Genomic DNA, 15622 nt, shown 5'->3' with positions numbered 1-15622 from the left:
AAAGGGGGGAGGGGGGGGTTGTGCAAGTCAATATTAGGAAGGTGTTCATAATGTTTTGTACACTCAGTGTATATGATACCTGTCTTACCTGAGTGGTAGAGGGGAGGACACAGGCTGGCTCAACATCAGGCTGTCGTGAGGAGAGAGCTGGGGAATGTCAACACATTACCACAGGTATAGTGTGGTGGGGACAGGTCTGGCACAAAATGGCTGCCGTGCTTCATTTCGCAGGTGGCTGTTATCAAAGACTCCCATATAACCAGTAGTGTCTCTGTTGCCAGAGATTGGTGCTAGAAGGGGTGCGTTATCTCAATACAATGTAAATAACTTTGAGAAAAACACTATTAAAAGAATGATGATTATGATCAAGACAGAGTCAGACATTGTTTAGTAGTGAATAGAGACACACACTGACAGAAACCACAGACATTACATGGCAGCCAGCACCATGGACGCCTTAACTCACCTGCACCAGTATCCTGGGCCTCTGGGAGGAGGGGAAGGGGACCTTGTGCATGAAGTGGGAGATGTGCCTGACAGGAAGAAGAAGAAGAGTTACAGAATATGAGGTCAGAAATAACCCTGAGGAGGAGGTGAGTCTAATCTGTCATCACACCGCCTGGGACAGGGGGGTAGATTTACATAGAGTTCTGTCACTACACTGCCACCTGACCAAAACAATGCCCTGTTGAACTGTCAGCAAACACTTGATCTAAACATAGCCTCTGGTGTTTATTTAGTGGACTGGATACCATTTGGAATTGTTCAATCATCTAGGGAGTGTGTCTACAGTATATCTATGTACAAAGTGCCTGGGTATGGTTCATGTCCTATACAAAGCTGTCAGATAACACAGGCTGTGTACTTATAATGGACAGTGGCTCAGCATGGTCCTAGCAACACCAAGGCCAATGGGTTCAAGTCCTGCAGTTGATACCACAAATGTCTGCTGTGTCATAATATATTTAATTTACACGGTGCTCACTTCTCGATGGGCAGGGTGTGAGGTCCAGAGATGGAGTATCGATAGAGGAAGGTGAGGAACTTGCGGAAGGCGTCAAAGAAGGGCCAGTGAGACAGCAAACAGATACACTTGTTGGTGTGTAGCGCCCTGGGGCCCGGAGCTGGGGTGGAGGGGGAGGTGGCTGGGGAAGATGGCCCGTGGTCCAGCCACGGCAGACCCAGCTGAGAGCGCTGCTGGTCGGTCAGACAGTCCTGGGAGTAGGGCTCGTAGAACTGGATGGCTGCACCGTACACCTGAGATGAGGAAACAGATACACGTCAGGATGGAGCCATTAGTACATAGATATAGGGGCACATATGTATCTAGTACATAGATATAGGGGCACATATGTATCTGTACATAGATATAGGGGCACATATGTATCTGTACATAGACATAGGGGCACATATGTATCTGTACATAGATATAGGGGCACATATGTATCTGTACATAGATATAGGGGCACATATGTATCTAGTACATAGATATAGGGGCACATATGTATCTAGTACATAGATATAGGGGCACATATGTATCTGTACATAGATATAGGGGCACATATGTATCTGTACATAGATATAGGGGCACATATGTATCTGTACATAGATATAGGGGCACATATGTATCTGTACATAGATATAGGGGCACATATGTATCTAGTACATAGATATAGGGGCACATATGTATCTGTACATAGATATAGGGGCACATATGTATCTGTACATAGATATAGGGGCACATATGTATCTGTACATAGATATAGGGGCACATATGTATCTGTACATAGATATAGGGGCACATATGTATCTGTACATAGATATAGGGGCACATATGTATCTAGTACATAGACATAGGGGCACATATGTATCTGTACATAGATATAGGGGCACATATGTATCTGTACATAGATATAGGGGCACATATGTATCTGTACATAGATATAGGGGCACATATGTATCTGTACATAGATATAGGGGCACATATGTATCTGTACATAGATATAGGGGCACATATGTATCTGTACATAGATATAGGGGCACATATGTATCTGTACATAGATATAGGGGCACATATGTATCTGTACATAGATATAGGGGCACATATGTATCTGTACATATATATAGGGGCACATATGTATCTGTACATAGATATAGGGGCACATATGTATCTGTACATAGATATAGGGGCACATATGTATCTGTACATAGATATAGGGGCACATATGTATCTGTACATAGATATAGGGGCACATATGTATCTAGTACATAGATATAGGGGCACATATGTATCTGTACATAGATATAGGGGCACATATGTATCTGTACATAGATATAGGGGCACATATGTATCTGTACATAGATATAGGGGCACATATGTATCTGTACATAGATATAGGGGCACATATGTATCTGGTACATAGATATAGGGGCACATATGTATCTGGTACATAGATATAGGGGCACATATGTATCTGTTGCCATACAGCTGACCGGAACCAGAGAACGTCAGTCGAGTGGAGCGAGGAGCTGGAGCGAGTAGTGGAGGGTGTCCAATTTGACTGGAGCGCGGAGCGAGTTTCCCAAAGGCTGGAGAGCACACTACATGAGCTCAGGGCATGCCCGTCCCAGCATGCATTTGTATAGTATACTTGTGTGCTGCTATAGCCCCTTGCTTTAGCTACTGTCATGGAGTTCACTAAATATGTTCATAAAGAAACTGATAAAACACACAGGTGTTAAATCAAGGTGACTTATAAAGATGAGCAAGAGAGGTAGTGTGGTGATGTAGTGTCTACAACTAAAGAAGAGAGGGGGTGTGGTGATGTAATGTCCACTACTAAAGAAGAGAGGGAGTGTGGTGATGTAGTGTCCACTACTAAAGAAGAGAGGGGGTGTGGTGATGTAGTGTCCACTAATAAAGAAGAGAGGGAGTGTGGTGATGTAGTGTCCACTACTAAAGAGAGGGAGTGTGGTGATGTAGTGTCCACAACTAAAGAAGAGAGGGAGTGTGGTGATGTAGTGTCCACTACTAAATAAGAGAGGGAGTGTGGTGATGTAGTGTCCACTACTAAAGAGAGGGAGTGTGGTGATGTAGTGTCCACAACTAAAGAAGAGAGGGAGTACGGTGATGTAGTGTCCACTACTAAAGAAGAGAGGGAGTGGTGATGTAGTGTCCACTACTAAAGAAGAGAGGGAGTGGTGATGTAGTGTCCACTACTAAAGAAGATAGGGAGTGTGGTGATGTAGTGTCCACAACTAAAGAAGAGAGGGAGTGTGGTGATGTAGTGTCCACTACTAAAGAAGAGAGGGAGTGTGGTGATGTAGTGTCCACTACTAAAGAAGAGAGGGAGTGTGGTGATGTAGTGTCCACAACTAAAGAAGAGAGGGAGTGTGGTGATGTAGTGTCTACAACTAAATAAGCGAGAGAGTGTGGTGATGTAGTGTCCACAACTAAATAAGAGAGGGGGTGCAGTGATGTAGTGTCCACTACTAAAGAAGAGAGGGAGTGCAGTGATGTAGTGTCCACTACTAAAGAAGACAGGGAGTGCAGTGATGTAGTGTCCACTACTAAAGAAGACAGGGAGTGCAGTGATGTAGTGTCCACTACTAAAGAAGACAGGGAGTGTGGTGATGTAGTGTCCACAACTAAAGAAGAGAGGGAGTGTGGTGATGTAGTGTCCACTACTAAAGAAGAGAGGGAGTGTGGTGATGTAGTGTCCACTACTAAAGAAGAGAGGGAGTGTGGTGATGTAGTGTCCACAACTAAAGAATCACGGTGGAATCTGAAATCTGACATGTAGCCTATTCAGAGTATTAATATGCTGTTTAATATGACATGTAGTCTATTCAGTGTTAATATGCTGTTTAATATGACATGTAGCCTATTCAGAGTATTAATATGCTGTTTAATATGACATGTAGTCTATTCAGTGTTAATATACTGTTTAATATGACATGTAGCCTATTCAGAGTGTTAATATACTGTTTAATATGACATGTAGCCTATTCAGAGTGTTAATATACTGTTTAATATGACATGTAGCCTATTCAGAGTGTTTATATACTGTTTAATATGACATGTAGCCTATTCAGAGTATTAATATACTGTTTAATATGACATGTAGCCTATTCAGAGTGTTAATATACTGTTTAATATGACATGTAACCTATTCAGAGTGTTAATATGCTGTTTAATATGACATGTAGTCTATTCAGTGTTAATATGCTGTTTAATATGACATGTAGCCTATTTGAAATGATGAGCGCTTATTAGTCACCTTTTCATGATGTTTATTAAAATACATTTCATTCAAATCATATGGTCTGGTTTCAATACTTCAAAACTAAATGGTAGGTCCAGGTAGTCACAACAATAGATGGGTGTTGGTTAAATGGTAGGTCCAGGTAGTCACAACAATAGATGAGTGTTGGTTAAATGGTAGGTCCAGGTAGTCACAACAATAGATGGGTGTTGGTTAAATGGTAGGTCCGGGTAGTCACAACAATAGATGGGTGTTGGTTAAATGGTAGGTCCAGGTAGTCACAACAATAGATGAGTGTTGGTTAAATGGTAGGTCCAGGTAGTCACAACAATAGATGGGTGTTGGTTAAATGGTAGGTCCAGGTAGTCACAACAATAGATGGGTGTTGGTTAAATGGTAGTTCCAGGTAGTCACACCAATAGATGAGTGTTGGTTAAATGGTAGGTCCAGGTAGTCACAACAATAGATGAGTGTTGGTTAAATGGTAGGTCCCGGTAGTCACAACAATAGATGAGTGTTGGTTAAATGGTAGGTCCAGGTAGTCACAACAATAGATGAGTGTTGGTTAAATGGTAGGTCCCGGTAGTCACACCAATAGATGGGTGTTGGTTAAATGGTAGGTCCAGGTAGTCACAACAATAGATGAGTGTTGGTTAAATGGTAGGTCCAGGTAGTCACAACAATAGATGGGTGTTGGTTAAATGGTAGGTCCAGGTAGTCACAACAATAGATGGGTGTTGGTTAAATGGTGATTATAATGAATGGAGGGAATTTGGAGCGACTCGATTTTTTTCTTCCTGTGAGCGAGGAGCGGTTTTTAGCAGAGCGGTTGGAAAGGACGTGGAGCGGTGCTCTGTGAGCGATGAGACGGACTTCCGACCGCTCATCCTCTGACTGGAAAACATACATGAACTACACAGAGTCAGTCTTGTAATTTTTGTATCTAGTGCACCATAATCACCCATTAATCATCGTGCTTCTCCGTGAAACTTTAATAAGAATCAGGGTTTTCCCCGGATCAATAAGGGACTTAGGTGGTGGGCGTGGCCGGGGGCTTGGCAAGGAGCCCTCTTTGGACTTAAGAGGCCACCCCAATCATTTTCTATGCAGAAAAATCCCTGAGCATTTAAAAAGCAATAGATATATCTGACCTTGTACCAGCTAGGTTAACCTCTCTCTGTCTTTACCCTCTCTGTCTATATCTGACCTTGTACCAGCTAGGTTACCCTCTCTCTGTCTTTACCCTCTCTGTCTATATCTGACCTTGTACCAGCTAGGTTACCCTCTCTCTGTCTTTACCCTCTCTGTCTATATCTGACCTTGTACCAGCTAGGTTACCCTCTCTCTGACTTTACCCTCTCTGTCTATATCTGACCTTGTACCAGCTAGGTTACCCTCTCTCTGACTTTACCCTCTCTGTCTATATCTGACCTTGTACCAGCTAGGTTACCCTCTCTCTGTCTTTACCCTCTCTGTCTATATCTGACCTTGTACCAGCTAGGTTACCCTCTCTCTGTCTTTACCCTCTCTGTCTATATCTGACCTTGTACCAGCTAGGTTACCCCCTCTCTGACTTTACCCTCTCTGTCTATATCTGACCTTGTACCAGCTAGGTTACCCTCTCTCTGACTTTACCCTCTCTGTCTATATCTGACCTTGTACCAGATAGGTTACCCTCTCTCTGTCTTTACCCTCTCTGTCTATATCTGACCTTGTACCAGCTAGGTTACCCTCTCTCTGTCTTTACCCTCTCTGTCTATATCTGACCTTGTACCAGCTAGGTTACCCTCTCTCTGTCTTTACCCTCTCTGTCAATATCTGACCTTGTACCAGCTAGGTTACCCTCTCTCTGACTTTACCCTCTCTGTCTATATCTGACCTTGTACCAGCTAGGTTACCCTCTCTCTGTCTATATCTGACCTTGTACCAGCTAGGTTACCCTCTCTCTGTCTATATCTGACCTTGTACCAGCTAGGTTACCCTCTCTCTGTCTTTACCCTCTCTGTCTATATCTGACCTTGTACCAGCTAGGTTACCCTCTCTCTGTCTATATCTGACCTTGTACCAGCTAGGTTACCCTCTCTGTCTATATCTGACCTTGTACCAGCTAGGTTACCCTCTCTCTGTCTTTACCCTCTCTGTCTATATCTGACCTTGTACCAGCTAGGTTACCCTCTCTCTGTCTTTACCCTCTCTGTCTACATCTGACCTTGTACCAGCTAGGTTACCCTCTCTCTATCTTTACCCTCTCTGTCTACATCTGACCTTGTACCAGCTAGGTTACTCTCTCTCTGTCTTTACCCTCTCTGTCTATATCTGACCTTGTACCGGCTAGGTTACCCTCTCTCTGTCTTTACCCTCTCTGTCTATATCTGACCTTGTACCAGCTAGGTTACCCTCTCTCTATCTTTACCCTCTCTGTCTACATCTGACCTTGTACCAGCTAGGTTACCCTCTCTCTGACTTTACCCTCTCTGTCTATATCTGACCTTGTACCAGCTCTCAGTGTTTCTACCTTCTCTCACAACACATTCTAAATCTAGCATAATCCTACAGACAAACACAGAGCAGTTTGATTCCTGGAAACCCAGTATTATGCTCGTAGAGACAGATCACATAACATCATAATATACAGTCTGGATCACAGCCAAAAGGATTTTCTGATCTCCTACTGTATTTAAGTCATTTTATAACTTTTCCCAGAAGGGGGTATAGTCTAGTAAAGAACAGCCTTCAGTCAGGGGGTATAGTCTAGTAAAGAACAGCCTCCAGTCAGGGGGTATAGTCTAGTACAGAACAGCCTTCAGTCAGGGGGTATAGTCTAGTACAGAACAGCCTCCAGTCAGGGGGTGTAGTCTAGTACAGAACAGCCTCCAGTCAGGGGGTGTAGTCTAGTACAGAACAGCCTTCAGTCAGGGGGTATAGTCTAGTACAGAACAGCCTCCAGTCAGGGGGTGTAGTCTAGTACAGAACAGCCTCCAGTCAGGGGGTATAGTCTAGTACAGAACAGCCTTCTGTCAGGGGGTGTAGTCTAGTACAGAACAGCCTCCAGTCAGGGGGTGTAGTCTAGTACAGAACAGCCTCCAGTCAGGGGGTATAGTCTAGTACAGAACAGCCTTCAGTCAGGGGGTGTAGTCTAGTACAGAACAGCCTCCAGTCAGGGGGTATAGTCTAGTACAGAACAGCCTTTAGTCAGGGGGTATAGTCTAGTACAGAACAGCCTTCAGTCAGGGGGTATAGTCTAGTACAGAACAGCCTCCAGTCAGGGGGTATAGTCTAGTACAGAACAGCCTTCAGTCAGGGGGTATAGTCTAGTACAGAACAGCCTTCTGTCAGGGGGTGTAGTCTAGTACAGAACAGCCTCCAGTCAGGGGGTGTAGTCTAGTACAGAACAGCCTCCAGTCAGGGGGTATAGTCTAGTACAGAACAGCCTTCAGTCAGGGGGTATAGTCTAGTACAGAACAGCCTTCTGTCAGGGGGTGTGTACAGTATGCACTGTCCTGTATGCTGTAAAGTGTTCATACTTTGTGTTAGTAAATGTCTGGGTCAGCAGCTGACATGCTCAGTTTAAAGGGAAGCCTGGTCTGTGTGCAGAATGAGCGGCAGGACACCAGGACCTCCTGACTGTCTCTATGACCTTGGCCAGGAAAACACAGCTCACCTACCACACACACGGTTGGGTCACCCAAGAGACAGACAGAGTGGTTGCACGCCAGCCGTCGTTTTGACCCCCTGCTCGCGTCGTGTTATCCTGGGTTCAGGTCCTATTAGTTTTATTCAGACCTGGGTTCAGGTCCTATTCGTTTTATTCAGACCTGGGTTTCACCACATAGCTCCACTTTCAGACCCCAGAAACAGAGATGGGGTTGTATTTTAGCTAGTATTCAATAGGTCCACTAAGCCTAGGCAAGCTCAATCAAACTACTAGCTAGCTGTTACCCCGCTGCCTGTCACTGTGGTGTTTACAGATAAGCTAGCTAGCTACTAGCTAGCTGTTACCTTGCTGCCTGTCACTGTGGTGTTTACAGATAAGCTAGCTAGCTACTAGCTATCTGTTACCTTGCTGCCTGTCACTGTGGTGTTTACAGATAAGCTAGCTAGCTACTAGCTAGCTGTTACCTTGCTGCCTGTCACTGTGGTGTTTACAGATAAGCTAGCTAGCTACTAGCTAGCTGTTACCTTGCTGCCTGCCACTGTGGTGTTTACAGATAAGCTAGCTAGCTACTAGCTAGCTGTTACCTTGCTGCCTGCCACTGTGGTGTTTACAGATAAGCTAGCTAGCTACTAGCTAGCTGTTACCTTGCTGCCTGTCACTGTGGTGTTTACAGATAAGCTAGCTAGCTACTAGCTAGCTGTTACCTTGCTGCCTGTCACTGTGGTGTTTACAGATAAGCTAGCTAGCTACTAGCTAGCTGTTACCCCGCTGCCTGTCACTGTGGTGTTTCTCCTTGGTGGTTACTCTTTGAAGCCAAGATCCTTCCGGCAGCTGTGACTGCCTATCTATTTCTGGCTGTATCTGTTCCATTTCATTATTGTGTGTGTGTGTGTGTGTGTGTGTGTGTGTGTGTGTGTGTGTGTGTGTGTGTGTGTGTGTGTGTGTGTGTGTGTGTGTGTGTGTGTGTGTGTGTGTGTGTGTGTGACCCACTTTCACTGCTGGTGTGTGCTGTGCGTCACCGTGGTTTCCTGGTGCCCCAGTATGTGTAATGTTTTGGATGAGGCCTCCTCAGCTGTTGTTGTGTGTTAATGTGTCAATACCTGCCACAAGAGGTAGACAAGCCACAAGAGGTCTCTTCACAGTCTCCAAGTTCAGAACAGACTATGGGAGGCGCACAGTACTACATAGAGCCATGACCACATGGAACTCTATTCCACATCAGGTAACTGATGCAAGAAGTAGAATCAAATAAATAAATAAAACAGATAAAATAAGACCTTATGGAACAGTGGGGACTGTGAAGAGACAAACAAACAAACACACACACACACACACACACACACACACACACACACACACACACACACACACACACACACACACACACACACACACACACACACACACACACACACACACACACACACACACACACACACACACACACACACACGTATAGTGTAATATTATTGTATGGTGGTATTACACACATCATATCTTTTGTTTTATGTGTGATGTAAGTGCTTTAATGTGTTTAGACCCCAGGAAGAGTATCTGCTGCCTCGGCAGGAACTAATGGGGATCCATAATAAACCCCCGGAAGAATAGCTGCTGCCTTGGCAGGAACTAATGGGGATCCATAATAAACCCCAGGAAGAGTAGCTGCTGCCTTGGCAGGAACTAATGGGGATCCATAATAAACCCCAGGAAGAGTAGCTGCTGCCTTGGCAGGAACTAATGGGGATCCATAATAAACCCCAGGAAGAGTAGCTGCTGCCTTGGCGGGAACTAATGGGGATCCATAATAAACCCCAGGAAGAGTAGCTGCTGCCTTGGCGGGAACTAATGGGGATCCATAATAAACCCCCGGAAGAATAGCTGCTGCCTTGGCAGGAACTAATGGGGATCCATAATAAACCCCAGGAAGAATAGCTGCTGCCTTGGCAGAAACTAATGGGGATCCATAATAAACCCCAGGAAGAGTAGCTGCTGCCTTGGCAGGAACTAATGGGGATCCATAATAAACCCCAGGAAGAGTAGCTGCTGCCTCGGCAGGAACTAATGGGGATCCATAATAAACCCCAGGAAGAGTAGCTGCTGCCTTGGCAGAAACTAATGGGGATCCATAATATAATAAACCCCAGGAAGAGTAGCTGCTGCCTTGGCAGGAACTAATGGGGATCCATAATAAACCCCAGGAAGAGTAGCTGCTGCCTCGGCAGGAACTAATGGGGATCCATAATAAACCCCAGGAAGAGTAGCTGCTGCCTTGGCAGGAACTAATGGGGATCCATAATAAACCCCAGGAAGAGTAGCTGCTGCCTTGGCAGGAACTAATGGGGATCCATAATAAACCCCAGGAAGAGTAGCTGCTGCCTTGGCGGGAACTAATGGGGATCCATAATAAACCCCAGGAAGAGTACCTGCTGCCTCGGCAGGAACTAATGGGGATCCATAATAAACCCCAGGAAGAGTAGCTGCTGCCTCGGCAGGAACTAATGGGGATCCATAATAACCCCAGGAAGAGTAGCTGCTGCCTCGGCAGGAACTAATGGGGATCCATAATAAACCCCAGGAAGAGTAGCTGCTGCCTTGGCAGGAACTAATGGGGATCCATAATAAACCCCAGGAAGAGTAGCTGCTGCCTTGGCAGGAACTAATGGGGATCCATAATAAACCCCAGGAAGAGTTGCCGCTGCCTTGGCAGGAACTAATGGGGATCCATAATAAACCCCAGGATGAGTATCTGCTGCCTCGGCAGGAACTAATAGGGATCCATAATAAACCCCAGGAAGAGTAGCTGCTGCCTTGGCAGGAACTAATGGGGATCCATAATATAATAAACCCCAGGAAGAGTAGCTGCTGCCTTGGCAGGAACTAATGGGGATCCATAATAAACCCCAGGAAGAGTAGCTGCTGCCTCGGCAGGAACTAATGGGGATCCATAATAAACCCCAGGAAGAGTAGCTGCTGCCTTGGCAGGAACTAATGGGGATCCATAATAAACCCCAGGAAGAGTAGCTGCTGCCTTGGCAGGAACTAATGGGAATCCATAATAAACCCCAGGAAGAGTAGCTGCTGCCTTGGCAGGAACTAATGGGGATCCATAATAAACCACAGGAAGAGTAGCTGCTGCCTTGGCAGGAACTAATGGGGATCCATAATAACCCCAGGAAGAGTAGCTGCTGCCTTGGCAGGAACTAATGGGGATCCATAATAAACCCCAGGAAGAGTAGCTGCTGCCTTGGCAGGAACTAATGGGGATCCATAATAAACCCCAGGAAGAGTAGCTGCTGCCTTGGCAGGAACTAATGGGGATCCATAATAAACCCCAGGAAGAGTAGCTCCTGCCTTGGCAGGAACTAATGGGGATCCATAATAAACCCCAGGAAGAGTAGCTGCTGCCTTGGCAGGAACTAATGGGGATCCATAATAAACCCCAGGAAGAGTAGCTGCTGCCTTGGCAGGAACTAATGGGGATCCATAATAAACCCCAGGAAGAGTAGCTGCTGCCTTGGCAGGAACTAATGGGGATCCATAATAAACACAAATGCGTAGGTGTGTGTGTGTTCGGTGGGATAACATTCCTTGGAGGTTAGCTGCATGTGTGTATGTAGGAGGTATAAGAGTTCTTGGGGTTTAGGAGGTGTGTGTGTGTCCACGTGTGTGAGAGTGTGTGTATGTGTGTCCACATGTGTGAGAGTGTGTGTATGTGTGTCCACGTGTGTGTGCGAGTGTGTGGATGCGTATTTGTTTGTTAAGATAACATTCCTTGGACCTAGTGCGTGCATGTGGACGGGTGTGCATGGTGGAATAACCATTCTTGAAAGGATAGGTGTGTGTGTGTGTGTGTGTGTGTGTGTGTGTGTGTGTGTGTGTGTGTGTGTGTGTGTGTGTGTGTGTGTGTGTGTGTGCATGCCTGCGTGAACGCTCATGTGTGTGTTACCTTCTCTCCAGAGGATCCGGTCAGTACGAAGGTGGAGAAGACAGGCAGGGAGTATTTAGTCTGGGCCGGCCAGGCCTCGATGGTGGCCCCCATGGGCAGACAGAACAGGGGCACGGACTCAGGCAGGGGGAAAGACTCATAGTCCTCCTCAGGATACCTGCTAAACAAACCTGGAGGGAGGGAGAGGGGAGAGGGAGGGAGTGGGGGAAGGAGAGGGAGAGAAGGAGAGAGAGGGAAGGAATGAAGGAGAGAGGACGGAATGAGGGGCGAGGGTGAGGGAAGGAATGAAGGAGAGGGGACGGAAGGAGGGGCGAGGGAGAGGGAAGGAATGAAGGAGAGGGGACGGAAGGAGGGGCGAGGGAGAGGGAAGGAATGAAGGAGAGGGGATGGAAGGAATGAAGGAGAGAGGACGGAAGGAGGGGTAAGGAAGAGGGAAGGAATGAAGGAGAGTGGATGGAAGGAGGGGTAAGGGAGAGGGAAGGAATGAAGGAGAGGGGATGGAAGGAGGGGTAAGGGAGAGGGAAGGAATGAAGGAGAGGGGACGGAAGGAGGGGAGAGGGAAGGAATGAAGGAGAGGGGATGGAAGGAGGGGTAAGGGAGAGGGAAGGAATGAAGGAGAGGGGACGGAAGGAGGGGAGAGGGAGAGGGAAGGAATGAAGGAGAGTGGACGGAAGGAGGGGCGAGGGTGAGAACTCAATAAAGGAGATCACACCTCAATAAAATTTAATGTAGAATGTTTCTATCCTAATGAACCACTAAACAGCTATGGGTTAATGTAGAATGTTTCTATCCTAATGAACCACTAAACAGCTATGGGTTAATGTAGAATGTTTCTATCCTAATGAACCACTAAACAGCTATGGGTTAATGTAGAATGTTTCTATCATAATGAACCACTAAACAGCTATGGGTTAATGTAGAATGTTTCTGTCCTAATGAACCACTAAACAGCTATGGGTTAATGTAGAATGTTTCTATCCTAATGAACCACTAAACAGCTATGGGTTAATGTAGAATGTTTCTATCATAATGAACCACTAAACAGCTATGGGTTAATGTAGAATGTTTCTGTCCTAATGAACCACTAAACAGCTATGGGTTAATGTAGAATGTTTCTATCCTAATGAACCACTAAACAGCTATGGGTTAATGTAGAATGTTTCTATCCTAATGAACCACTAAACAGCTATGGGTTAATGTAGAATGTTTCTATCCTAATGAACCACTAAACAGCTATGGGTTAATGTAGAATGTTTCTATCCTAATGAACCACTAAACAGCTATGGGTTAATGTAGAATGTTTCTATCCTAATGAACCACTAAACAGCTATGGGTTAATGTAGAATGTTTCTATCCTAATGAACCACTAAACAGCTATGGGTTGATAGAGGACTATCTCTCAGTTAATGTATCATGACATGACCATAATCATCATTACATGCAACACTAGGCAGTTCCTGTAGCACTAAGCAGTCGCTGACAGATAATGAAGTCTTTGTTAATTAGGTCTAGTCATTGTCCATAGACACCAATTAGCTACACTTAGGCCTAGCTCAGTAATTACACTATTATGTAGGCCAAACTCTAGGCAGTGTTTTGGACTGGTAAGCACCATGCTGTCCCAAAGAAAGGGAGTCCTTTTCTTACTTGGGTGAAGCATCTCTTTAAGGCTCTAGGAGTGTGTACTGGCATCATTAACAGTGTTTAACCCAGAACACTGTCTGTCTCACAACACGTCTTAACAAGTCTTAACACGCCAGCAGCACATCACTGCAGACTACAGTATGTTCTCATGCACCCTGCCTGGCCCATATCCTCTGGGATATATCGCTCTCTCTTACTGGCTCATCAGCCAACCAGGGTGAATCTCTGATACACGAGCCAACCAGGGAGAATCTCTGATACATCAGCCAACCAGGGAGAATCTCTGATACATCAGCCAACCAGGGAGAATCTCTGATACATCAGCCAACCAGGGAGAATCTCTGATACATCAGCCAACCAGGGAGAATCTCTGATACACCAGCCAACCAGGGAGAATCTCTGATACATCAGCCAACCAGGGAGAATCTCTGATACATCAGCCAACCAGGGAGAATCTCTGATACATCAGCCAACTAGGGAGAATCTCTGATACATCAGCCAACCAGGGAGAATCTCTGATACATCAGCCAACTAGGGAGAATCTCTGATACATCAGCCAACCAGGGAGAATCCCTTCTACCCTGCTGTAAACATTCTAGACTCACCAGCCAACCAGGGAGAATCTCTGATACATCAGCCAACCAGGGAGAATCTCTGATACATTAGCCAACCAGGGAGAATCCTTCTACCCTGCTGTAAACATCCATGACTCATCACTAGAGCATTTGCATTGAACAACCAAGTAACTGTGGGGGGAAAAAGCTACAACTGTTTATCGTCACAATGAACAGTGTAGAGAAAAAATGTGTCCACATTTACTCACTCACCAGAGAGAATCCAAACCCTGTCATAAACATGAATGACTCATCAGCCAACCAGGGAGAATCCAAACCTGTTATAAACATGAATAACTCACCAGCCAACCAGGAGAATCCAACCCCTGTTATAAACTTGAATAACTCATAACCAGAGAATTAGCATAAAAATGACAAGGTCCACAATGTACCCGCCCCAAAAAGTACCAAAACCTTTTATCAGTCAAAATGAGCAGCTGGGGACTTTTGTCTGTGAATGCTGGCTATAGAAGTCTCATGTATTCTCTGGTACAGCAGAGCAGCAGGATTGGAGGGAGTCTCCTGTATCATGTATTCTCTGGTACAGCAGAGCAGGATGATTGGAGGGAGTCTCCAGTATCATGTATTCTCTGGTACAGCAGAGCAGGATGATTGGAGGGAGTCTCCTGTATCATGTATTCTCTGGTACAGCAGAGCAGCAGGATTGGAGGGAGTCTCCTGTATCATGTATTCTCTGGTACAGCAGAGCAGGATGATTGGAGGGAGTCTCCAGTATCATGTATTCTCTGGTACAGCAGAGCAGCAGGATGATTGGAGGGAGTCTCCTGTATCCTGTATTCTCTGGTACAGCAGAGCAGCAGGATTGGAGGGAGTCTCCAGTATCATGTATTCTCTGGTACAGCAGAGCAGCAGGATGATTGGAGGGAGTCTCCAGTATCATGTATTCTCTGGTACAGCAGAGCAGGATGATTGGAGGGAGTCTCCAGTATCATGTATTCTCTGGTACAGCAGAGCAGGATGATTGGAGGGAGTCTCCAGTATCATGTATTCTCTGGTACAGCAGAGCAGCAGGATTGGAGGGAGTCTCCAGTATCATGTATTCTCTGGTACAGCAGAGCAGCAGGATTGGAGGGAGTCTCCTGTATCATGTATTCTCTGGTACAGCAGAGCAGCAGGATTGGAGGGAGTCTCCTGTATCATGTATTCTCTGGTACAGCAGAGCAGGATGATTGGAGGGAGTCTCCAGTATCATGTATTCTCTGGTACAGCAGAGCAGCAGGATGATTGGAGGGAGTCTCCAGTATCATGTATTCTCTGGTACAGCAGAGCAGCAGGATTGGAGGGAGTCTCCTGTATCATGTATTCTCTGGTACAGCAGAGCAGCAGGATTGGAGGGAGTCTCCAGTATCATGTATTCTCTGGTACAGCAGAGCAGCAGGATTGGAGGGAGTCTCCAGTATCATGTATTCTCTGGTACAGCAGAGCAGCAGGATTGGAGGGAGTCTCCAGTATCATGTATTCTCTGGTACAGCAGAGC

General features: G+C 45.7%; 1 protein-coding gene across 6 annotated transcripts in view; it reads right to left on the bottom strand.

The window, feature by feature from the left end:
• LOC129834830 (C-myc promoter-binding protein-like) overlaps nt 1–15622 on the bottom strand; it is a 168464-nt gene that overhangs the window by 103826 nt on the left and 49016 nt on the right. For all 6 annotated transcript variants that reach the window (XM_055900135.1, XM_055900131.1, XM_055900133.1 and 3 more), the window contains exons 5-8: nt 11867–12036; nt 986–1257; nt 467–533; nt 89–147 (exon numbers count right to left, since the gene is read on the bottom strand). In XM_055900135.1, the coding sequence (XP_055756110.1) occupies nt 89–147; nt 467–533; nt 986–1257; nt 11867–12036 (568 nt within the window). The remainder of the gene's footprint in view (nt 1–88; nt 148–466; nt 534–985; nt 1258–11866; nt 12037–15622) is intronic.

Source organism: Salvelinus fontinalis, chromosome 35 (assembly GCF_029448725.1).
Source record: "Salvelinus fontinalis isolate EN_2023a chromosome 35, ASM2944872v1, whole genome shotgun sequence".
NCBI classification, from domain to species: domain Eukaryota; kingdom Metazoa; phylum Chordata; class Actinopteri; order Salmoniformes; family Salmonidae; genus Salvelinus; species Salvelinus fontinalis.
This window is presented reverse-complemented; position numbering and strand designations above follow the sequence as displayed.